General features: G+C 38.9%; 1 protein-coding gene across 1 annotated transcript in view; it reads left to right on the top strand.

Moving 5' to 3' along the window:
* FZD6 (frizzled class receptor 6) overlaps nt 1–14,518 on the top strand; it is a 37,370-nt gene extending 22,852 nt beyond the window's left edge. The window contains exons 3-7 of the mRNA XM_030863063.3: nt 891–1,087; nt 3,226–4,243; nt 7,048–7,196; nt 8,382–8,813; nt 13,020–14,518. Of these exons, the coding sequence (XP_030718923.2) occupies nt 891–1,087; nt 3,226–4,243; nt 7,048–7,196; nt 8,382–8,813; nt 13,020–13,188 (1,965 nt within the window). The 3' untranslated portion in view covers nt 13,189–14,518. The remainder of the gene's footprint in view (nt 1–890; nt 1,088–3,225; nt 4,244–7,047; nt 7,197–8,381; nt 8,814–13,019) is intronic.
* Nucleotides 14,519–26,806: the final 12,288 nt, after the last annotated feature.

Raw genomic sequence — 26,806 nt, forward strand, 5'->3', positions numbered from 1 at the left:
ATTTAAGTAACTTGCCAAAGTTATAAAACTAGTAAATGTGGAGCTAGCATTCAAACTTAGCTGTCAGACTGTAGAGACACCTCCTGCTTACAACTGTCCCATAGTATCCCACTCGTTTTTCTTGTTTTGTTTTTTTTTTTGTGGTACGCGGGCCTCTCACTGTTGTGGCCTCTCCCGTTGCGGAGCACAGGCTCCGGACGCGCAGGCTCAGCGGCCATGGCTCATGGGCCCAGCCGCTCTGCGGCATGTGGGATCTTCCTGGACCGGGGCACGAACCCGCGTCCCCTGCATCGGCAGGCGGACTCTCAACCACTGCGCCACCAGGGAAGCCCCCCACTCATTATTTTTAAATCCAAGTAATTTAGCGTGTCATCCGTGCTGTCTATGATCAGGTCCAGAGAACTTCTCCAGTCTCATCTCTCTCTACTCTGTCCTTGACTTCACCTCTTTGACCTTATCTTGTAGTCATATTGGACTTCTTGCCCTGAATACTCCATGTTCTTGTGATCCTCATGCCTTTTTCATGCTGTTCCCTCCACCCCAAACATTCCTTTATTCTCTAGAATGCACAGTAAAGTGTTAAGGTATTTCAGCATATACTTACATATTAAATATTTGTATGATCTATTTCATCTAGCAATCAACTCATACTTTTGATTTGTTTTGATTTAGCATGGCTTCTTGAAAAATGCATAGTTGAATAAAATAATATTTCACTGTGTATTAAGGGTTCTTATGTCTAACTAAACAAAATTATCTCCTCAAATTTGATTATATTGAGAGTGGGATTTAAAGATTCTTTTGGAGACTAAGTGAAAAAGTATATACCAAAAAATTCATTTGTTATATTAAAATGTTTTCTAACCTTATCTCACTGTTTTTCTTAATAGCTTTTTCTTCCTCTTGCAAATCTGGAATGTTCACCAAATGTTGAAACTTTCCTTTGCAAAGCTTTTGTACCAACCTGCACAGAGCAAATTGATGTGGTTCCACCCTGTCGTAAATTTTGTGAGAAAGTGTATTCTGACTGCAAAAAATTAATGGACACTTTTGGGATCCGATGGCCTGAGGAACTTGAATGTGACAGGTAAATTATGTTTTCAGCTGAAAGCTACTGATGATATTTCAATATTGGTATTAATTTTCCAGAATATTAGTGACAGGCTTTCATTATTTAAGTCAGCAGCTGTTTACTGCACACTTAATATATGTTAGGCACTTACTATATATCAACACTGTAAACAGTGGAGAGCAAAACCAGACTTGGTTCTTGTTTTCAGGGAACTCACAGTGGGGTGGGAGGAACAGAGAGTAATCCAATAATCATAAAAATAAATGCAAAATTACAACTGTGTTAATACAACAAATGAGGGTGCATAGTTCTATGAGAATGTGTGATGGTGCCTTTGCCCTAAACTGGGGAGAAATGGGCCTTATTATCAATTCATGGACCTTTTTGCATGTCTTGATTGATTACTTTTATCTCCTATTCTCTAGATGTTGGGAGCTTGTAATTTGAAATATTCTACTAACATAAAGACACCTCATATAATAAATCTGGGAAGGAAGGTGGCTCCCTTTTTGTTCTTTTTCTGTAGACTGAAGAAACTACAGACCCTTGTGGAACTCATACATTTCTGGTAGATACCTAATCACTTTCCAGAACAACTTAGTACATAGTAAAGGTGAAGATGCTCATGCCATACATCTTAGGAGATCCCCTTCTATAGAAACTTTTTCACAAACAAGGAATCGTATGCAAGAATACTTATTGTAACATTATTCGTAATTTTTTTAAATGAGAAAAAGTCTGAAAGTCCACTGTAAGAATGATAAGTAAATTGTGATGTCCTTACACACTAGAATACTACTATACAGTTTTTTTTTGTTTTTTTTTGTTTTTTTTTTTTTTTAACATCTTTATTGGGGTATAATTGCTTTACAATGGTGTGTTAGTTTCTGCTTTATAACAAAGTGAATCAGTCATACATAAACCTATGTTCCCATATGTCTTCCCTGTTGCGTCTCCCTCCCTCCCACCCTCCCCATACTATACAGTTTTAAGATGAATGCAGTTGACCCACATCTGTCAATATGGATAAATCTAAAAATTATAGCATAAGTAAAAAAAAAGTATGAAGTATATAGCACAATGTCATTTATATAAAGTTCAAAACCTGTAAAATAATACTATATAACATTGTAGTTGGAAAATAACATAGTAAAATATTTTAAAATGCATGAGGAGAAATAAAAACTGAACTTGTAGTAATGAATATTTTGGAAGAGAGAGAAAAGAGAATAGGACCAGAAAAGGGTCCAAACTGTATCTGTAATGTTATATTGCTTTATTTAAAAAGATATAAAACAAAACTGACATACCACCTTTTGAAAAAGCTTGTAGATACATCTGTGTTGTTTTTATGGGCATATGTTTTATTGTTTTCTATTTTTATCTAAAGCATATTTCAAACGCTTTCTCCTTAAAAACCTCCACTAATTTCTAAACTATGTAAATCCTCCAAAATAATTCTGGAGTGTGGAGACAACTCAGTGATAAAGTTCTGCACAAAACAGCAATATCCCTTTCTATCTCTCCGGTCTGCCCATAAACAAGGGAGGCAAACAGCCACACTGCAACAAAATGGTGATGTGAGTTAAGCTGGTCCTCGGCCTTCCTCTTCTTGCCCTTCTTTATGAACTTAGATATCACTTGAACTCTGTCCTCTCCATCCGGGAAATGATCTCATTTCAGTCATTTTAGTTGTCATCACCTTACTATGTGGCTGATCTACTTTGCTCATGGATGCTAGAAAATAAAAACTTTTTTCCCCAAGACATATTTCAAATGCTTAAACAGACAAGCCAGCATTTTTTTGTCTAAAGAATACCAATCAAGATAAATTCTTTCTTAAGTACTTAGTCTTGAAACCAGAAATTATTTAACAATTATTAATTGATTGTTTTCTGAGTAAGGGAATTTTCATGTTCATTTGCCTGATACTTAATATATTTGTTAGTGTGTTGGGGCCTCATTAACACCTACAAGTTTTTAGTCAACTTCAAAACTTTCTCCCCAGCTCTAAAGCTGTAATCTGTTTAAGCTCATTTGTCTTCCCATCAGTTACGAATGCATAAGGAAATATCTTATAGTTGGAAAGCAGAGTATTAAAATAGTGACTCAAAAATGTCAACTTCATGTATTATTTTTTTAAATCTTTACAGATTACAATACTGTGACGAGTCTGTTCCTGTAACTTTTGATCAACACACAGAGTTTCGCAGTCCTCACAAGAAAACAGAACAAGTCCAAAGAGACATTGGATTTTGGTGTCCAAGGCATCTTAAGACTTCTGGGGGACAAGGCTATAAGTTTCTGGGAATTGACCAATGTGCACCTCCATGCCCCAACATGTATTTTAAAAGTGATGAGCTAGAATTTGCAAAAAGTTTTATTGGAATAGTTTCAATATTTTGTCTTTGTGCAACTCTGTTTACATTCCTTACTTTTTTAATTGATGTTAGGAGGTTCAGATACCCTGAGAGACCAATTATATATTACTCTGTCTGTTACAGCATTGTATCTCTTATGTACTTCATTGGATTCTTGCTAGGCAATAGCACAGCCTGCAATAAGGCAGATGAGAAACTAGAACTTGGTGACACAGTTGTTCTAGGCTCTCAAAATAAGGCTTGCACCGTTTTGTTTATGTTTTTGTATTTTTTCACAATGGCTGGCACTGTGTGGTGGGTGATTCTTACCATTACTTGGTTCTTAGCTGCTGGGAGAAAATGGAGTTGTGAAGCCATTGAACAGAAAGCAGTGTGGTTTCATGCTGTTGCATGGGGAATACCAGGTTTTCTGACCGTTATGCTTCTTGCTATGAACAAAGTTGAAGGAGACAATATTAGTGGAGTTTGCTTTGTCGGCCTTTATGACCTGGATGCCTCTCGCTACTTTGTACTCTTGCCACTGTGCCTTTGTGTGTTTGTCGGGCTCTCTCTTCTTTTAGCTGGCATTATTTCCTTAAATCATGTTCGACAAGTTATACAACATGATGGCCGGAACCAAGAGAAACTAAAGAAATTTATGATTCGAATTGGAGTCTTCAGTGGCCTGTATCTTGTGCCATTAGTGACACTTCTTGGATGTTACGTCTATGAGCAAGTGAACAGGATAACCTGGGAGATAACTTGGGTCTCTGACCATTGTCGTCAGTACCACATCCCATGTCCTTACCAGGTAAAACCTATCATTTGTGTTATTTCACTATTTAATTTTAACATGGCAAATGTTCCCTGGAAATATCTTTGAATTAGTCATGACCATAAAATTAGATTTCAGGTGAGAAAATCCAATAGACAGAGGGAGTTGTTCCCTACGCCTCAGTTGAAACTAGGGTAAGTGTCCCAAAAGTTCTTTCCTGAAGTTTTAGCTTCAGTTACAATAGTAAAGTGTCTCCTTTAGCTATTCTTTTAAAAATTAAATTGGATTGCAAAGGCAAATGAATAGTACTGCAGAACAGAATCAGAGGAACAGGTCTTGTCATAGGGAGAAAAAGAGAAGTAACTTGCAGGATTTCCCTGGCGGTACAGTGGTTAGGACTTGGTGCTTCCACTGCAGGGGGCCAGGGTTCAATCCCAGACTGGGGAACTAAAATTCTGCAAGCTGAACAGAGCAGCCAAACAAAAGAGAGAGAGAGAGAGACGTAGTTGTTTTTAATTCTTCAGTTAGTTGGGGAAAACCTTATTTGGGTTTATAATAAAATGGTATATATCATCTTATACTTTGCTTGTATATGCTTATAAAAACAGAATTTATGCCGAAACCACCCTGTCATTTCTTATGACAAAATGCACAATTAAAATATGTTTCATATGTTTCTGATGCTTCTGGTTGGATTAAAGTGGTGATTTTAAGATTTAAAAAAATAAATATCTGAAAATAGAAAATCTCTTAAAGCATTTTAGTTGAGTTTTTTTAAATAGAAACTTTGTTTTTAATAGATTTTATATATTTTCTTGAATATTTATATATGGTATTAACTAATTATATTGAGTGTGAGTGCTGTCATGTCACCACAGTGTATCAGATCAAGCAATGTGTGGGCTGAATTATTTTACATAATTTATATTCTAGAAAATTACTGCACTGTAACACAGTGAAATCTATTTTACATACTGATATGTGGGGATAATGGTTTTATTTGCCTTACATCCTGTCCATAGTGTGTTATCCATTGTCTGTTTTCACTATATGATTAATAAGCGAGCTCTCTTAAAGTGATACTGCTGTATTAAATGTCTCCTAGGTTCCTCAGTATTTTTGGCAAACTAGGGGGGGAAGGCAACTGTTACATACTACTAAAAAGTTTAAGATATATGATTTTTGATTTTTTATTATTTTTAAAAATTTTTTTATTTTTATTTTTGGCTGTGTTGGGTCTTCGTTTCTGTGCGAGGGCTTTCTCTAGTTGTGGCAAGCGGGGGCCACTCTTCATCGCGGTGCGCGGGCCTCTCTTGTTGCGGAGCGCAGGCTCAGTAGTTGTGGCTCACGGGCCTAGTTGCTCCACGGCATGTGGGATCTTCCCAGACCAGGGCTCGAACCCGTGTCCCCTGCACTGGCAGGCCGATTCTCAACCACTGCACCACCAGGGAAGCCCAAGATACATGATTTTTTAAGATTACGTTTCATGTAAAGAAAGAAACGATATTAGAAGATAAAGTGAGAAAATTCTAATCTTATAGTGGGGAAGGACTTTATGATATCAAATGCAGGAGCTATAAAAGAAAAGATTGCTAAATTTGACTAAGGAAAAAACTTTTTCCAGATTCTGCATGGCAAAAAACCCCACCATAATCAAAGTCAGGAGACCAACTGGGAAAATTTATTCACTCATCACATCACAATTGAAGGGCTAATTTCCTTATTTAAAAAGAGTTCCTATAGATCAATAAGAAAAAAACCAACAACCTGATATAAAAATGAGAAAAGAATGTATAGAGGGGTCACAAAAAAGGAAAATAAAAAAGCTGTTCTTAAACATATGAAAAATGTTATGACAGATGCAAATTAAAGTTATAATAAAATTATATTTCTGCTTATGACAGGTTTTATAACCACTGTATTGATGAAACTGGCAAAATGCACGTTCTAGACTTTGCTGTTCAATTAGTTCAACCTTCTATGGAAAGCATTTTGATAATATCTGGCATTTAAAATGCTCATACTCTTTGATCCTGTCCTTCTGGGAATTTATCAGCAGCTCTGTTCACAAATGTGAGAAATTATATACATACAAAGATAGTCACTGCAACATTATTTGCAATGGCAATAGGTTGGAAGTAACCTGAATATCTATTAGTAGGGATACCTGAATAAATTATAGTTCATCCACACAATGGAACAGCCTTCAAAAAGAATGAAGTGCTCTAGAATGGTCTCCAAGAAATATTACTAAGTGCAAAAATCAAGATATAATGCATAATATATAGTATTTTGATACTTGTAACATTTAAAAAATAATATTTGAAAGTTTATGCTTGAAAGAAAAGTATGATTTAATTTTTACAAAATTTCCACATTTTTACATTTTACTGATACTTATTTTGCTCTAAGTTTTTGTAATAAAACATCAACAATGCATAAAGACTCTAAAATAGTATGTTGTTATAATGAGTTTAAATGTATTTTTTTTATAGATTATAGTGAAGGAAAAGATAAATATTGAGAGGCAGATATTTTGGCAATTATAAGAAGCTGCTGTACTTATAGGGGAAAAAAATGCCAGATATCAAGCCAAGATGTAAGAGGTCCTTCCTAAATATATTTAATAAGTATTTTTCCCTTTCTAGCCATATATTTTGATAAAAGTTCTTTGTTCAGAACTTCTATACTACACTTAAAGCACTTTTCATATTATGTTATATCAAACATTTCATAAGACAAAATGATTTATACTTTTTGTTCAAGTTTTGCATTGACTATATAGACTTTTCTCCACTTTAAATGTATCACGAAAATTCTTATTCATTACTTTTTTGTAGGCCAAAACAGAAACTCGACCAGAGTTGGCTTTATTTATGATAAAATATCTGATGACATTAATTGTTGGCATCTCTGCTGTCTTCTGGGTTGGAAGCAAAAAGACATGCACAGAATGGGCTGGGTTTTTTAAACGAAGTCGCAAGAAAGAGTAAGAATCTATTGAATTATCTGACATTGTTTTAAAATAAATAGATCAAATACCAAATCATTGTACTGGAGTTTCATTATGTCAACTGTTGTTTCAAGTTGAAATCTTTTTCATGGAGAGATATGCTTTATTTTAGCATTTGTTACGATGGTCTTTGACATGTACTATTCTATTGAAATATGAATGAAAAGTTTGTAAAAAGTGCATTTTCTTTCCATGGCTTATAATATATCTAGTATTATTACTGCTATCATTAAGTTCATTGTTTTGGGTTCAGAATTTTAAATAATTTTATCCTTTTTTATCAATGATGAAAGATGAAATGGGTCAAATATATGTAAGGCAGTCTATAGAGTACGATTCAAATGTGATGTACAATCATTACCTTTAAATTTTATTACACATAATACTGACTTAACATGTCACTTATTTGCCTTGCTTAAGATGGTAAAAATTTGAGCTTATGGAATATTCTGTAACAATATAGTAGATTTACATTTATGAGTAAATAGTTAATTTTGTTATTTATATATGTTATACATTGTGTACAGTCAACAATGTAGTATAGAGTTTTTTAAACTGTTCCCAATTGGTTTGATTAATGAACTCTTTTTGTGGTAAAAATTTCAGAACCTTTTCACAAATAAGTTTTTGAAGTCTGAAGAATTGCATTTAACTGGACTTTAATTTTTTTGAACTATTATTATATCTCTATCCTGTATTTATATACCCACACTAACTTCAGAATAATTTGCTAAAACTTGAATGTTAGAAAGAAAACAATTGCATTTAAACAAAGACCATTAATTATATTCTGTGTTCTTTCTCTCTGGTTTACTTTCATATTTAATATATTTATATATGATACACATACAGATAATCCCCTACTTTATGCTGGTTTGAGTTTTCTTGCCCTCATCTTCTGATTTTGTCTATTTAATTTCTTTCTACTCTTTATGCTGACAAAAGCAACTAACAGTGTATGCACAAAAAGATTTCATTTCATGGCAATCTACTTATATCTCATACTATTTATAATCCCAGATTTTATAAATAATGTAAATCATATAGATCGTAACTTTAATGAATTAGGATTTTTGGCACAAGATATGTGATATGCTTTATGATTTCTGTTATAACACTTAACATTTATCAAGTAAACTCTCTCCTTGGATTTTCTTACAGTCCAATCAGTGAAAGTCGAAGAGTACTACAGGAGTCGTGTGAGTTTTTCTTAAAGCACAATTCTAAAGTTAAACACAAAAAGAAGCACTACAAACCAAGTTCACATAAGCTGAAGGTCATTTCCAAATCCATGGGAACCAGCACAGGAGCTACAGCAAATCATGGCACTTCTGCAGTAGCAATCACTAACCATGATTACTTAGGACAGGAAACTTTGACAGAAATACAAACCTCACCAGAAACATCACCAGTGAGAGAGGTGAGAGCAGATGGAGCGAGCACCTCCAAATTACGAGAACAGGACTGTGAGGAACCTGCCTCCCCAGCAGCATCCAGCTCCAAACTCTGCGGGGAGCAGACCGACGGGAAAGGCCGGGCAGCCAATGTGAATGATAAGAGCAGTGTGTCTGAAAGTGCACGGAGTGAAGGAAGGTGAGCTTGGACTTTGCTATCTTAAACCATGACTCTTTTGAATACTGCATTGCACATTTTTCATTAAAGCATGACATATCTGGAAAGAAAGCATTCTTGACGTGACATGATCATGTCATGTCCACTTCCTTAATCCAAGGAAGTTTGGGTTTTGCCTATAAATGCTATTTCGTAGTTTAATTCTTAGCATTGAGAAGACCCTTTGATGTTTATTGTTCAGATAGAAAAGTAATGTTCATTTCTGTGGTAATTGTTAACAGCTGCTTGTATATTTAGGGAAATGTTTAAGATTCATATAAAATACAGGCCATTAAGTTTCAATTAGTACTACATTATAGTACTGTCTAAAAGGTATTTGTCAGACTTCCCTAGTGGTGCAGTGGTAAAGAATCCGCCTGCTAACACAGGGGACACGGGTTCGAGCCCTGGTCTGGGAAGATCCCACATGCCGCGGAACAGCTAAGCCAGTGCGCAACAACTACTGAGCCGGCGCTCTAGAGCCCGCGAGCCACAACTACTGAGCTCGCGTGCCTCGAGCCCGTGCTTTGCAACAAGAGAAGCCACTGCAATGAGAAGCCCGTGCACCATAACGAAGAGTAGGCCCCACTTGCCACAACTAGAGAAAGCCTGCGCACAGCAATGAAGACCCAACACAGCCAAAAGTAAATGATAAATACATTAAAATATATATATATATATATATAATAAAGAGAAGCAAGAAGAACTACAGTCCTGCAGCCTGTGGAACAAAACCCACATTCACAGAAAGATAGACAAGATGAAAAGGCAGAGGGCTATGTACCAGATGAAGGAACAAGATAAAACCCCAGAAAAACAACTAAATGAAGTGGAGATAGGCAACCTTCCAGAAAAGGAATTCAGAATAATGATAGTGAAGATGATCCAGGACCTCGGAAAAAGAATGGAGGCAAAGATCAAGAAGATGCAAGAAATGTTTAAAAAAGACCCAGAAGAATTAAAGAACAAAGAAACAGAGATGAACAATACAATAACTGAAATGAAAACTACACTAGAAGGAATCAATAGCAGAATAACTGAGGCAGAAGAAAGGATAAGTGACCTAGAAGACAGAATGGTGGAATTCACTGCTGTGGAACAGAATAAAGAAAAAAGAATCAAAAGAAATGAAGACAGCCTGAGACCTCTGGGACAACATTAAACACAACAACATTCCCATTATAGGGGTCCCAGAAGGAGAAGAGAGAGAGAAAGGACCAGAGAAAATATTTGAAGAGATAATAGTTGAAAATTTCCCTAACATGGGAAAGGAAATAGCCACCCAAGTCCAGGAAGCACAGCAAGTCCCATACAGGATAAATCCAAGGAGAAACACACCGAGACACGTAGTAATCAAATTGGCAAAAATTAAAGACAAAGAAAAATTCTTGAAAGCAGCAAGGGAAAAATGACAAATAACATAGAAGGGAACTCCCATAAGGTTAACAGCTGATTTCTCAGCAGAAACTCTACAAGCCAGAAGGGAGTGGCATGATATACTTAAAGTGATGAAAGGGAAGAGCCTACAACCAAGATTACTCTACCTGGCAAGGATCTCATTCAGATTCGATGGAGAAATCAAAAGTTTTACAGACAAGCAAAAGCCAAGAGAATTCAGCACCACCAAACCAGCTCTACAACAAATGCTAAAGGAACTTCTCTAAGCAGGAAACACAAGAAAAGAAAAGGACCTACAAAAACAAACCCAAAACAATTAAGAAAATGGTTATAGGGACATACACATCGATAATCACCTTAAATGTGAATGGATTAAATGCTCCAACCAAAAGACACAGGCTTGCTGAATGGATACATAACCAAGACCCATCTGTATGCTGTCTACAAGAGACCCACTTCAGACCTAGGGACACATACAGACTGAAAGTGAGGGGATGGAAAAAGATATTCCATGCACATGGAAATCAAAAGAAACCTGGAGTAGCAATACTCATATCAGATAAAACAGACTTTAAAATAAAGAATGTTACAAGACACAAGGAAGGACACTACATAATGATCAAGGGATCAATCCAAGAAGAAGATGTAACAATTATAAATATATATGCACCCAACATAGGAGCACCTCAATACATAAGGCAACTGCTAACAGCTATAAAAGAGGAAATCGACAGTAACACAATAATACTGGGGGACTTTAACACCTCACTTACACCAATGGACAGATCATCCAAAATGAAAATAAATAAGGAAACAGAAGCTTTAAATGACATAATAGACCAGATAGATATAATTGATATTTATAGGACATTCCATCCAAAAACAGCAGATTACACTTTCTTCTCAAGTGCGCACAGAACATTTTCCAGGATAGATCACCTCTTGAGTCACAAATCAAGTCTCAGTAAATTTAAGAAAATTGAAATCATATCAAGCATCTTTTCTGACCACAAAGCTATGAGATTAGAAATGAATTACAGGGAAAAAAACGTAAAAAACACAAAACACATGGAGGCTAAACAATACATTACTAAATAACCAAGAGATCACTGAGGAAATCAAAAACACCTAGAGACAAATGATAATGAAAACACAACGATTCGAAACCTGTGGGATGCAGCGTAAGCAGTTCTAAGAGGGAAGTTTATAGCTATACAAGCCTACCTCAAGAAACAAGAAAAATCTCAAACAATCTAACCGTACACCTGAAGGAACTAGAGAAAGAAGAACAAACAAAATCCAAAGTTAGCAGAAGGAAAGAAATCATAAAGATCAGAGCAGAAATAAATGAAATAGAAACAAAGGAAACAATAGCAAAGATCAATAAAATTAAAAGTTGGTCCTTGAGAAGATAAACAAAGTTGACAAACCATTAGCCAGACTCATCAAGAAAAAGAGGGAGAGGACTCAAATCAATAAAATTAGAAATGAAAAAGGAGAAGTTACAACAGACACCGCAGAAATACAAAGCATCCTAAGAGACTACTACAAGCAACTCTATGCCAGTAAAACGGACAACCTGGAAGAAATGGACAAATTCTTAGAAAGGTGTAACTTTCCAAGACTGAACCAGGAAGAAATAGAAAATATGAACAGACCAATCACAAGGAATGAAATTGAAACTGTGATTAAAAATCTTCCAACAAACAAAAGTCCAGGACCAGCTGGCTTCACAGGTGAATTCTTTCAAACATTTAGAGAAGAGCTAACACCCATCCTTCTCAAACTCCTCCAAACAATTGCAGAGGAAGGAACGCTCCCAAACTCATTCTATGAGGCCACCATCACCCTGATACCAAAACCAGACAAAGATACTACAAAAAAAGAAAATTACAGACCAATATCACTGATGAATATAGATGCAAAAATCCTCAACAAAATACTAGCAAACAGAATCCAGCAACACATTAAAAGGATCATACACCATGATGAAGCATGGTTTATCCCAGGGATGCAAGGATTCTTCAACATACGCAAATCAATCAATGTGATACACCATATTAACAAACTGAAGAATAAATACCATATGATCACCTCAATAGATGCAGAAAAAAAAAATAAAAGGTATTTGTAATTTTATATGAAGATGATTATAAAATGTTTTTATTTTCTGAACATGAAAGGATATTGACATTATCTTTAATTAATTTTTCCAAATGGTCATAGGTGATCCAAACACAGGTAAATATCGAATTAGCCAAAATATTGACAGCTGACTACTTTAAGGTCTCAAGGTTGTCTTACCTCATCTCCTCCCAAATAGGCCAAATGTACCTGCAACAGCTTTTGCATACTGGATTATGTATGATTAGATACATGCCTTTATCTTTCACTAGATTTGTAAACTCCTCGAAGGCAGAGCTGAGGTCGGACTCATCTTTGTGCTCCCAACCTCTTATACGGTGTCCAATCCATGGTAGGAAATCAATAAAAAATTTGCTAAACTGAAGGCAGGAATCAAGCTGTCTTATTCCCCATGAGACACCATGCTCAGCCCATACATGGGTGGTGCTTGATGAAGTTTCTGAAGTCAGCAAAAATTGTATTTGAAAATAAATTATTTGTACTTTGAGGAGTTAAGAGTATACATAAAGAGTTAATTATTTCTGATAAAAGTGGATACTGCTTGGGAGTAAAACTCATGGAAAGAGAAACAGCAATTATGAGGACAACTGGCATCACATTTGTGCTTTGGTGTGTATGTACATCAGCTTTTGTTCTTTTACCTAGGGTAACTCCAAAGAGTGATGTCACTGAAACTGGCCCAGTGCAGAGCAACAGCTTGCATGTTCCCAGGTCTTCAGAGCCAAGCAGCCTCAAAGGCTGCACATCACTGCTTGTTCACTCAGCGTCAGGAGTTGGAAAAGAGCAGGGCACTGGTGGTCACTCAGATACTTGAAAACCAGATCATCGCGTTACTAAGAAGTGAATCCTGTTACACTGGAGGTGACAGTACGCTGTCTTATAAGAATCACTGTTATATTCTTCTTCTGCACTTAAAGCTACATTGCCTCCTGTTACACTGGAAACAATAGATTCTGAGAATATGATTCATTTCACATAGAGGTTAATTGACAACAGTATACCCCCAAAACGGAAATGTGCAGGTTAATGATATTTTTTAAGTTGTGTGGGAGGAGGGAGTATTAGAGGAACCTTCCTTTTCTATTTATGAAGATTCTACTCTTGTTGAAAGTATTTTAAGTTGTACTATGCTATTTCACTTTTATGGTATAAAATCAAGATTTTTCTTTGCTGAAGTATTTAAAACTTACCTTTGTATCTTTTTCTTATATATTTGAAAACAAGTTTATATGTTTTGAGCTTTTTTTAGAAATCCTAGAAAGTCTTTTCAAATATTTTTATTACGTTATTCCAGTACCTTATTTTAGCACTGCTTTGGTAGCTTTGACACTGAATTTCTAAGAAAATTGAAAAATAGTGTTCTTTTATAATATAAAAAATAGTTGATACACCAAAAGATATTATAATGGGAATTCAACTAAAAAAATCCATTTACTCTACCTTATCATCTTCAATGTGTGAATTTTATAAAGTCTAGTTGGTTTAGGAATTTCACAGATCTATTATGCAGCTGAAATAAGGTGCTTACTGAGTGTCCACTGTTGATAATATTATGCTGCTGGCTGATCCTTCTGATTTTTTAAAATAAAATGTCCTGAAGGATTAGTAGATGAAATGTTACTCCTTTTAAATTAAGCCAAGTGCAATTGATTTCCTTTTTTTAATATATCATGACCACCCAAGATTATGTTTGTATGACCATTTACAGTTGCTTATACTTTTGTTTTAACTTTTGTTTTTTAACATTTAGAATACTACATACCCTTTGTATTTGTGCAGTATCTTTCTCAGACATCATGTAGAATTCATCTCTGCAGCTAAATAGGATTTTGCTGAACATCAGAAATGTGCTAGCAGTGTTAGTGCCAAACAAATGGAAAAAATGTAGTCCTGATAAACAGAATAAAATGTATTTCATATAACATACTTTGAAATGTTAAAGAATTTTCTTAATTTTGTTTCCAATGACTATTATTCCTTGAACAAGGTTTCCTTATACTTTTGTTTTTTTTCTCTATTTAACATTCTGTTAAAGCTTAAAATTATCATGTACTGTATGAAAAAGGTTGTAAATATTAACTTTTCCACATTTTTTAACTTTGTATACAAAAACTTTGTGTGACCTTTTCAGTAATAAAATTTTCTCTGTATATGAGATTGTGGAGTATTCTGTGGTTATGCACAGTGGTTCTGGCCCAGGAAGTGGTATAATTGTTCAGATCAGTAGCTTCTTCTTCTTTTTTTTTTTTTGCGGCATGCAGGCCTCTCACTGTTGTGGCCTCTCCCGTTGCGGAGCACAGCCTCCGGACGCGCAGGCTCAGCGGCCATGGCTCACGGGCCCAGCCGCTCTGCGGCATGTGGGATCTTCCCGGACCGGGGCATGAACCCGTGTCCCCTGCATCAGCAGGCGGACTCTCAACCACTGCGCCACCAGGGAAGCCCTACCAGTAGCTTCTTTTTAACTAGAGAAGGAGAAGACAGTCAGGACTTGTGTTATTTTCTCTTTGTCACAGTTTCTTCCCAAAATATAATTATAGAGCTATATTTGTCATAACTTTTTTAAGCCAGTTTTAGACCTGGGATATGGGGTAAAGCAAAGGGAACCCAGGACCCTGCTTTCACTCCTGACAGTGGGAAATAAAACAAGATCATCCTGAAAACATTAGAAAAATCTAATAAGATCATGTGAAATTGCCAGGTTAAGATCTGGGAGAAGAGAAATTCATACTGCCAAGCCCAACATTTGGTGCTTCTTTTGCCTAGGGAGCATTTGATGATTTGGAAAAGCTGGCTGAGACATTAACAGTGCTATTAACAGCCTCAAAGTCTGGAGGACAAGGAGAAGGGAGTCAGAATTTTGACCTCCAAGGGATACATCTAGGAGTAAGATGAACTATATGGAAAGCAACCCTACTTTGTTATCTGGGTGGACTAGAAAAATCTCTAACCCTGGAATTAGAATACTGTAGTTCTGGATGACTAGTACCCTCAGGCACCAGGCAGAAACAGATGAAAATCTTCTCTGGAGGAAGAAAATGTCATTTTACATACACTGTGAATACTTTTTCAAATGTAATGTCCATCATATAATCAAACATAGGTATGCAAAAAGACAATACATGAACAAGAATTGGCACAAGCATCAGACAAGAGAAAAAGATCCAGAGATACTCCTAAATTACCAGGCATAGGTTCATTAAACTCCTATAACTTAAAAAGATAGCAAAGAAAACAATAATGAGATACCGCTACACACCTATTAGAATGGTTAAAATCCAAGAAACTGACATCAATTTCTGCTGAGGTTACAGAGCAACAGGAACGCTCATTCGTTGCTGATGGAAATGCAAAATGGTATAGTCACTTTAAAAACAGTTGGGCGTTTTCTCACACAACTAAATAAGGTCTTACCATATGATCCGGCAATCACACTCCTAGGTGTTTATCCAACTGAGTTATAAAGATATGCCACCCTTGAGGTGCAGTATAAGACCCTCAACTCCTTCAGTCTGGACAGTCTGGACAGTGACTTCCTCCCAAAGAATACAGTATGGGAAGAGGGTGGGGGAAGAGTATTTGTTACAGCAGAGAAACTTGACAAACACTACCTCCACCAGGTGAAGGTCGATATCAACAGTAGTAAGTCATGTTGAGAGTATGTACCCTTGACACTGTGTGCTGAAAATGGCACTTGACCTCTGTGATCTTCCTCCCCAAAATCTATAACTTCATTCTAGTCATGACTTGTCCAGTCACATAAATCTAGGCAGATGGACATTTTACAAAATACTTCTCAAAACCAGTACTCCTCAAAACTATCAAGATCAACAAAGTCTGAGAAACGGTGACAGCCAAGAAGAGCCTAAGGAGACATGATGTAAATGTAACGTATCCTAGAAAAGAAAAAGTACATTAGATAAAAGCTAACAAAATCTGAGTAAAGCATGGGCTTTAGTTTTGTCATTCAATTCAGTGGAATATTCTTGAATTACGTATGTGATAAGTTCCTCCTCCGGCTTGCTCTTTGTCTCTGGAATTCCCTTTCATCAGCTGGATGGATGCTCCAGTTTTCTTATCTTCCCTCTCCTTTTGTTCATCTCTGAATTTTTGTTCTCTTTCTAAGAAAATATCTCAAACTTTTCTAAATTTCTATTGAATTTTTATTTTGGCTATCATTTTTTAATTTCACAGAGCATTTTATCTCTTTTTAAGTAGTATCTTCCTGTTTTTATGACTCTTTTTTATATATTGGAAGATATATAATTTACTTTTTAAAGGTCATAGAAAATATATGAATGTTTAATTTTTATTTTGTAACAGATGACTTTATTAAAGTCCCTTAGTCCCTAATAATTTTGTAGTTGATTTTTCCTGGATTTTCTAGGTGGATGATCTTTTCATCTCAAATAATGATAATTTCATTTCTCACCTGTTGAAGCCAGTAATCGTTAATAGTGGTAGCAGCAGGCATTCTTGTTTATTTTAATGAAAATGCCTATAGTACTCCATCATTAAGAACGATGTTTGCATTTGATATAAGGTAGATATTTTTAACAATAAAGAATCCTGTTCCATTTGACAATTTTTTTAATTAGCAGTAGGTGTTGGATTTTATCAAATGCCTTTTTGTTATCAGTATTAGTCAAGGGGGCTAACTGCTCTAGCAAACCTCAAAATTTTAGTAGCTTAAGAAACTGTTACCACTCACACGACAGATGCAGATGTCCTTGAGGTAGCCTTCCAAATGATTATTCAAGGACCCATCTCTTCCATCTTGTGACGCTGCCATCCGTTAGGGCTTCAGATTCTCTGCACCCAGCCAGCAGGTGGAGGAAGAGAGACAAAGAGTAACCGACTGCACACACACACAAATATGGGTGGAGCGGAACTGGCTCACATCATTTTCAGCTAACATTCCATTTGACAGAACTCAGGCAAGGATCCATACCTAAGTGCAAGGGAGGCTAAGAAATGTGGTCTAGGTGTGTGCCTGGGAGGGCGAAGAAACAGGCTTAATGAGCAACTGGAAAGCAATATTTCAATCTACAAATGTGACATAGTCAGTGCTTTTCCTAGTATGTATAATGTCATCCTTTCATGCCTTGAATAACTGTAATTGATCATGGTTTATCATTTAATATACTGCTGGATTTGATTTGTTAGTGACTTGTTTAGGATAAAAATTTTCATCTATATCCACCTATATTCCAAATGATGTCTCAACCATGGCATAATATTTGTAATCAGTAAGCTTGAATTTTTTTAAGTATTCATTTTTAATTACAAACTTCAAAACCATCATCTAATTCAAAAGAAAAGGGCAGTTTCTCTTTTTCGTGGAACGAGAGTCTTTGATGCAAAAAGAGCCTGCTATTTCAGAGCTGGCGATATTAATTTTTATAAGAATTTACATAGCATTTTTTAACCAAGAACGTTTTAACCTAAATTACGTAATATGTTTACATTTACAATGACAAGTTTGGCATGAGCAATGTGCAGCTGAACTCAACAGCAGTAAAGATGTGATAAAGCAGCATTTCACTGCTTTTTATGACAGCCACAAATCCTCAACAGAACTTTATGGAATGCCATCTTTCAAAAAAACTCAGTACCTCATTGGGATCCATCACTGCTGGGCTATTCGTGGTACAGAAGGAAGCTTGCCCTACACTCTCCTTGAAAAACTGGATGGAAAACAGCTTGTGATTGCCACCCATCATCAAAATCACAGTTTTAGTGTTTCCTTACTTCTCGGAACTATACCACTGGTGAGAGTTTCCAGTTAATACTGCTGGAAAGTTTTAACGCTGCCAAGGCAGTTAAACACTGGTACTCTCAGGAAATGAAAGATATAATTTTTTAATAACCACAGGAGCCCTGCTGTTACTTTGCTGCATGGAAAGCATAATCTTTAATACCTCACTGCTCGCACCACAGGTCAAAGACTTAAAATTCCAGATGCTAAAGCTTTTTACAGTGGCCGCTGGGATTTATCATGTGCAGAAGAGTCACACTTTCATTAACTCACAATAGCAATGAATCAACAAAGAGAAAAGAGAAGAAAGGATTAAAAGGCTAATCCAAAAGTATCAAAAGACATTGGGACGCAGAGCTAAACAGTAATGAAAGTGGCATAGTAAAGTTTGTTGGGAACATAACGGGAGTAGTGGAAACCAAAGAAAGCAGTATGAAAGAAGGGTGATAAAAGAAAAAGAAGGCGGAACTGGAAGTTGTAAACACTAGTTAGAAATGAAAACAAATGAAAAAATGATTGCTAGTTGAATACATTTTAGCAGGCAAATTGGAGGTTTTTATTTTCCATCCCGAGAAGAAAAAAAGGGAAAACCAGGAAAATGTTCTAAGTAGGTTTTCTAATTCTCCACCACAAAAGGAGGGGGTGAGGGTGGGTTAAGCTACTTAAGTTTTCATAGAAACATCTTGGAGAAATTTTTTCAGATAAACTATCTTCCAAATGCATGCCATAGTTCATTTTCATTTACAGTGGTCCTATTTTAAATAATTCCTACTTATTTGGTTTCACTTATACTGGGGTTTTTAAAAATTAATTAATTTTATTTATTTTTGGCTGCATTGGGTCTTTGTTGCTGTGCGCGGGCTTTCTCTAGTGGCGAGTGGGGCTACTCTTTGTTGCGGTGCATGTGCTTCTTATTGTGGTGGCTTCTCTTGTTGTGGAGCACGGGCTCTAGGTGCGCAGGCTTCAGTAGTTGTGGCACACAGGCTCTGTAGTTGTAGCTCGTGGGCTCTAGAGCGCAGGCTCGGTAGTTGTGGCTTGCGGGCTCTAGAGTGCAGACTCAGTAGTTGTGGCATACAGGCTTAGTTGCTCCACGGCATGTGGGATCCTCCCGGATCAGGGATTGAACCCGTGTCCCCTGTGTTGGCAGGTGGATTCTTAACCACTGCACCACCAGGGAAGTCCCTATACTGGATTTTAACATACCTAAGTGCAAAGTGTTTATTAAACCCTACGTTTAATACCTATGTTTATAAATACACTATTGCATACTATTACATTTAGGATATGTTGAGAAAAGAGGTATGAAATCAATAGAGATTAAGAAAAACTTTTTCCTAAACTCAAAAGGAAATAAAATATCTTAATATCTTCTCCATTTTATCTTCCACAGTGTGAACCAAAGCAAAACTGTCTAGTTGTGAGTTTATTTCCTTGGGGGCCTATTCTAGGAGCTAATTAGTTTCACGGTCAGGAAATATACGAATCTGAATATATAGACTCCAGACTTTATCTGGGAAAAGTCACCAGCAGAGTACAAGCTCCCTAGTGGTTTCAGTCCTTCTGAATGGCCAGTCCAGTGCCCGCATGAAAACTTTCATAAAACAGGAACCTCCAGAGCCTGTGAACCAAGCTGACCACTGGCAAAACCCCTTGCTGGCATTTTCAGCCTCTTAGCTGCCACCTCTGTTAGTTCAGAGTCCAAGTGAAAAAGAATAACACACTGTGTTTCTAGAGCTGACCTAGTTGGCAGGCTGTGTGCAAATAAAAAGTACAGTAAAACAAAACAGGAGGACTGTGTTTCCTCAACTGAGTCATCACTGCCTCTTTGTCACTGTTCTGAGACTCCAGGTAGGGCTTTCCAGGCTGGCCCTGCAGACACTGAGAGATCCAAAGGTTTTCTTTATGAAAGCGAAAACCAAGAGAGGGGCGTGCAGCACATCCAAAACTGGGGTGTTACCGACCAGGGTTCTCAGTGTCCTTAATCAATAGAAATTGCTAAGAGGCCAGATGAGAAATTCAGGCAAGGCTTTACTGAGACTCACGCTGCAGTATGAGCGAGGGAAAACCAGTAACAGGTGCCCTTGCTTGCCCCCCGAGGTGGGGTGGGCTGGTCCCTTAATTGGGGGGGGGGAGGACTGGTGGGTCAGGCCAGAGGGGCGGCTTAGGTGGTCTGCCCGCCCCCGGGTGGTGCCGTGTGCAGGGATCCTGCGCAGCCCCTGCTTTGCTCCTGGCACCTCGTGAGTGGAAGCTGGGTTTTGGTCGTTTTGTACCTTACTGTTCATAATTTGCCCCAACTGTGCAGGCATGCAATTATTTTCAGTCCCTTAGAGCAGGGCTCCCCAACCCCCGGGCCGTGGACCGGTACCGGTCTGCAGCCTGTTAGGAACCGGGCCGCACAGCAGGAGGTGAGCGGTGAGTGAGCGAAGCTTCATCCGGGGCTCCCCATCGCTCCCCATCGCTCTCATTACCACCTGAACCGTCCCCCACCACTGCCCCCGTGGAAAAATTGTCTTCCGCAAAACTGGTCCCTGGTGCCAAAATTGTTGGGGACCCCTGCCTTCTAGTTTCTTTGTATTCCGTGGCTCAAAGAGACGTTTCTCCAAGTGCAAGCACTTCAGCAAAGGGTCCCAGGTCTTAGCCTGTCTCAGGGACAGGGTGCCTTGGGGACTTTGGAGGCAGGGCAGAGTCTGGATACCCTGGACGCCCTGAAGAGACCAAAGATAAGATGATGTCCCTTCCATTCAGCAAGCATAGAGCGTGACGGAAGGGGCTGACTTCACACATGCAAGAGGTAAGAACATCTAAAGAATTAGCATGAAATCTAAAGGCACTGACATGGAAGCCTTCCAAAATATTGCTCAGCACAAAAAAGCAAGTGGCAAAATTATACTTACAGGGTAACAGCACGTATGTGAACAACCCCCAGGCTGCAGAATAATGCTGTATGTTTTCTCTAGTTACATAAGCAGGGACTCTGGAAAATGTGGTAATGTGGGTTATCTCTGTGGAGGGGACCAGCATCATAGGTGATGATCAAAGCGGACTTTAGCCTGATCTGTAATGTTTAAATGTTTATAAGGAAGATCTATTAATATATCACATGGTATAATTAAGAATTAATTTTTTAATAGAAGATCTACTAAGCACATGTCTAGCTAATGGCGACACAGTGGGTCCACCCACATCTGGCTTCAAAGGTCCTTGCATCACTGATGTGCACACCTACAGGCCAGGGAGGGGCAGCAGCCCACACCAGTGAGATCTGGAAAGGCCACCAGCTCATCCAGTTCAAACTCCTTTTGCTTCCTCCCTCCTGTGCTTCTCTCTGCCCCTGAAACAACCTTTAGGTGGCAATCAGCATATGGGCTTTGAGAATGTCCCTTCCCCAGACTCTACTCCCATCCCCACAAATAAAGCTTAGGCCTGCTGACTTGATCCAGCACTGGGAGACAGAGGACCAGAGGACCAGCCCCACAGAGTGTGATACGGGGAGACACGAGGAAAGGAAGAGAGGCTGCAGTAGGCTGAATTCAGCTGAACAACCACAATGGCAAATCCTTTCTATCCACCACCCCTCCACCCTCCCACTCTCCTACACACAGACCACCACCACCTCAAGTGCTCCAGCAGTAGGTAATTCAACATACAACTTGTTTCTGTGTTCATGAATTTCAGGTTGAGAAGCTGGTCAAAAGTGAATGCTAGAGTCTGGGATCTGAAAGTCAGGGAGAGTCTAAGGCGTTTGTGGCTTTCTGAAGAAGGCAGACCCCTGCTTTTCTCTAGCGACTCCCCCCGTGTAGTCACCCACCCCTTAGAGCCATGCAGTTGGCCCAGGCTCCTGAGTCCTGGGCTGAGCGATTGGGGCCCACGGATCTGAGAAAGAAGTTGGCTGTTTATGGCTGGCTCTGTCCTAGCAGCCTGGCTAGGTCCTCTTGGGACCACCTAGTTTTGCTCAACCGTTCCCAGCAGGCTTAGTAGTTCCAAATTTAGGCTGGACTGTGAAGGGAATAAGTTTCTTGTCTGTACCTTCCTGCTGCCTAAACTGCTAAGGGATTAGGTCTTGATTTTAGCAATTGACATGGTCTTTTCCCTCCAGACCAGGTGAGTCAACTTCTCCTCTTAACGTGTTTGCCAGGAGCAAAAATAACCTTCTTAACCACCTGACGCTTAAACCAAAGATTCACTAAATGCGCCAATAGGAGTACTATATATATCAGCCAAAGACGAGGCCCAGCTGTGGGCCATGAGAGCCTCCCACTGCTGGGTCTGCCGTTCAGCTCGAGAAACAAGCCAAGAAGAAAAGGTAAGTTATATTTTGGCAAGATTACGTACACACTGTAAACCTGAACTCAGGAACTCCCAGTAGCTATTTTGTTTGTATGTTTTGGTTCAGTTTTATGGTTTCTGCAAAACTAGAGGCTGGTGTCCAAGTTGGATTGTGTTCCTCCCAAGAGGCAGGTGCTACCGTCCCTCCTTAGCATTTCCAGGCGGTGGAGGTGAGGTCCCAAAGGCAGCCATTGTCCGGACCCCAGGCTGCAGGCAAACTCCTCCTGGAACGGGACTCCAGATACACCAAGCAGTTAACATTATGTGTCTCATACAAAGAACAGGGGTCCATGACAACAATACAACTTTGTTTTTTAAAATATTTTGTTAAGACACTTATTCCATATCACTTTGGATTTGGAAACAGCATCATTTCCTGGTTGTAAAAGCCTATTCATGAAGGAAAGCAAAGGGTGCTCTTGGCATTCCAGTTTAAAATGGATAACTATTAAAGGTAGGGGGGTGTTTGGGGGGTGATAGGAGTGGGTGTAAGCTTGGGAACCTCTAAGAAAACCCCACATCAAGCCTCCATGATGCACACTCAGGCAAATGAGTCTGTTCTGGAAGCTCCAGTTTTCCCTTGGGTGACCTATTCTGAGGTCTAAACTTTGGAGGGTCAGGAGGCAAGGAGCACACGCGAGCCCGCGTGGCTCTCACAATAAGCCACATTCTCCGGTAGGTGTTTAATGTTAACAAAAGTAGGATTTTTATCTTCATCTGTCTGACTTCTGTATCAATCTCTCAGTTGCTTTCAGACGGAGGTATCATTTATTAGAGACCTCCAAAGACAAAAATTTAGCATGCAGTCTTGAAAATTAAGGCGGTAGAACTAAACGGGGAACCGCTCAGACAAGCCATAGAGATTTTGGTAAATCAAATGTAAAAAGACAGATTTTGCTTTCTTGAAACCCTGTGTTGCTAATCAGCGTTGGCTAGGTCAAAGTAAAGATTGAAAAAATTCACATACTTCAACAAATGGTGCTGGAACAGCTGGATGTCCACATGCAAAAAAAAAAAAAAAAAAAGGAACCTAGACATAGAACTTACGCCCTTCACAAAAATGAAAATGGATCATAGACCTAAATGTAAAACACAAAAAATTCCTAGAAGATAACATAGGAGAAAACCTAGATGACCTTGAGTTTGGAGATGACTTAGATATAACACTAAAGGCATGATCCATGAAAGAAATAACTAATAAGCTGGATTTCATTAAAATTAAAAATTTCTGCCCCATGAAAGACAGTCAAGAGGATTAGAAGACAAGCCACAGACTAGGAGAAAATATTTGCAAAAGATACATCTGATAAAAGACTGTTATCCAAAATATATAAAGAACCCTTAAAACTCAAAATAAAAGAACAAACAACCCAAATTACAAAATGGGCAAAAGACCTTAATAGACACGTCACCAAAGAAGATACACAGATGGGAAATAATCCATTGGATTCCATCAGGAGCAAAGGGGTCTAGGGATGTGAGTGACTGAACGTGTCCTGGCTCCCCACCTACCCCATGCAGCCAGATAAGTTGTAAAAAGGAAAGGAGCTGGGCGGGGGGTGGAATTCCAGAGACCTGAACTGGATCCTAATTTTCAGACTGGAAACTTTGAAGGTTTCAGAGAAGCAAATCTCCAAAAGGGCACTGCTTAGGCAGAAAAGAGTTCTAAGTGGCTAAGTGAGGGAACTAGGCAGGGAGAGAGCAGAAGTAGCTACCTCCCACCACGTTCCCCTCGGCTTTCATGCCTCGTGGAAGGGATCTAGAAATGTCCAAGTGCTCCCAGTAATAACAACAAATAATATTAACTCTCCTGGGTGCTAGCAATATAATGAGGAACAAGAGACAAGCCCCTGCTTTCATGGGGCTCATATCCCAGGGGGTGTCAGACTATAAGCAAGTAACTGAATAAACCATCAAGGTAAATTCAGATAGGGATAAGCTTTATACTAGAATATTATTCAATGATATTAATTGATGCATCATTTATAACAGAAACTTAAGTGTCTACAAATATGCAACTAGTTATATAGTTCATTCCATTGAATGGAATACTGTGAAAATATTATAAAGAACAAGGAGGGGGCTTCCCTGGTGGCGCAGTGGTTGAGAGTCTGCCTGCCAATGCAGGGGACGCGGGTTCGTGCCCCGGTCCGGGAGGATCCCATATGCCGCGGAGTGGCTGGGCTCGTGAGCCACGGCTGCTGAGCCTGCGCGTCTGGAGCCTGTGCTCCGCAACGGGAGAGGCCACAGCAGTGAGAGAGGCCCGCGTACCGCAAAAAAAAAAAAAAAAAGAACAAGGAGGGGGCTTCCCTGGTGGCGCAATGGTTAAGAATCCGCCTGCCAATGCAGGGGACACGAGTTCGAGCCCTCATCCGGGAAGATCCTACATGCTGCGGAACAACTAAGCCCATGCGCCACAACTACTGAGCCCACGCACCACAACTACTGAAGCCTGCATGCCTAGAGCCCATGCTCTGCAACAAGCGAAGCCACTGAAATGAGAAGCCCACGCAGCGCAACGAACAGCAGCCCCCGCTCGCGGCAACTAGAGAAAGACTGGGCGAAGCAACGAAGACCCAACACAGTTTGTTAAAAACAAATTTTAAAAAAACCTATGTTCCGTAATATCCCTTAAAAAAAAGAACAAGGAGTAACTCTAAATATTCATAGGAAAAGAAGTCCAGGAAGTAGCACTGGTGAAAAATAAAAGCAGGTTATAGAAAATCTGTTCCAACGTGGGTGTATTTTCCACACCACCAAGCAGTTAATTCAATTCTGACACCGGCTGTCTGGAGACAGAAACAGGTTAAGGCTTCAGTCCCGGAATTCTCCGGCAGACCGGTGGTTAGGACTCCGAGCTTCCACTGCCGGGGGCCCAGGTTCGATCCCTGGTCAGGGAACTAAGATATCCCACAAGCTGCGTGGTGGCCAGAAAGAAAGAAAGAAAGAAAATTATTGCTCACCAGATAAATATTCCTTTTTTTTTTTCAGTTTTGTAAAAGACACAATATACTTATTTCTATATGCATGAAAATTTCCTACATGATGTAAATTTTCATTTATTCCATGTTTAATATTAATGTATAAAATACATAGTTGATTTTACTTCCTAATGTAACTTGGTTTGGAACTTGACTTTGATGCGTGATCTGTGTCTCTGGATAGAGATCTTAGAAATAGTTGACATGTTTTAGTCCTATACTGAATTCTAAGTTAAATATTTCAAGATGGCTTTGATCAGCCAAGCTGGACGGCTGGTATGCAGACATGAGTAAATCACTAAGAAAAACAGTTAAAACCCTGACTTTGTATATTCAGCTTGGAGACCGGCATATCTGTTGAATGTATTAACAGTGACTCATAACCACATGAGTTAAATATACGAAGGAATTAAATGTTTAGCTCATAGCTCTGGACGTGCTGAGGTCTAGGATTACTGTAACACCAACAGAAAATTGGAATTGAAATAGATATACTGGACTTGACTCCTAACTTCAAGGCCAAGAGTTTGCTAATAATGTATCCTGCTGGGTTGAGACGGTAGGGGAACCTCCCTGTCTCCCTCTGCCTTCTGTTTTCCAGGACTTTGTCAGGCAGGAGGGGGAAAATTCCATTGCAGCAGCCCATGGTATAACTTGGATTCTTGCCCAAAAATCTCAGAACAAAATGAGCCCTGGTGACAAGTTATAAGGAGAGGGAAATCTGTACTTTCTCACCTTCTTAGGGAATCCCCAGGAGTTCCCTGGGACTTGCATCTGGTCCCCCTCCACCGGTGGAAGCAGCTCGCTGGCACAGTGTCATCTGCTCTCAGCACATTCCTGGCCTTGGGGGTCATCCCTCTGCAGTGGGAACACCCCAGAGCTCTAGCCCCTGGGGCCAAATCCTGCTCTCTGGCAACGAGCTGATGCACTCACTCACTCATCCTAAACTGTAAATGCTGATGGGGTATAATCTCTGATAAATGGATAAACAAACCATGGAATTTTGCTCAGTGGTAAGAAGAAACAAACTACTGATTTTGTAATAATAGATGGATCTCAAAAATATTATGCTGAGCAAAGGCAACCAGAGCCATGAGTACACAAAGGGTACATAGTCTGAAGGGGGTGATTATGAGGCTAGGCCTGCTGAGGGGTCAAGTGTTGTACTACAGGCATTTCTAGCATCTCCCCGTAGAATGTGCGGGGATATGTCCTCTACTCGGGCTTCATCCAAAGTTCTGAGGAAAAGGGAGCAGTCATCTTTAGCATCCTGTTATACATACCTGTGTCCTCAACCAGAAGCTGTTGGTTACCAACTCAACATTCATTCCCCCATCTGTTTTCATTACCAACTACCCCAGTTGACTCAC

This window comes from Globicephala melas, chromosome 17, assembly GCF_963455315.2.
Source record: "Globicephala melas chromosome 17, mGloMel1.2, whole genome shotgun sequence".
NCBI classification, from domain to species: Eukaryota; Metazoa; Chordata; class Mammalia; order Artiodactyla; family Delphinidae; genus Globicephala; species Globicephala melas.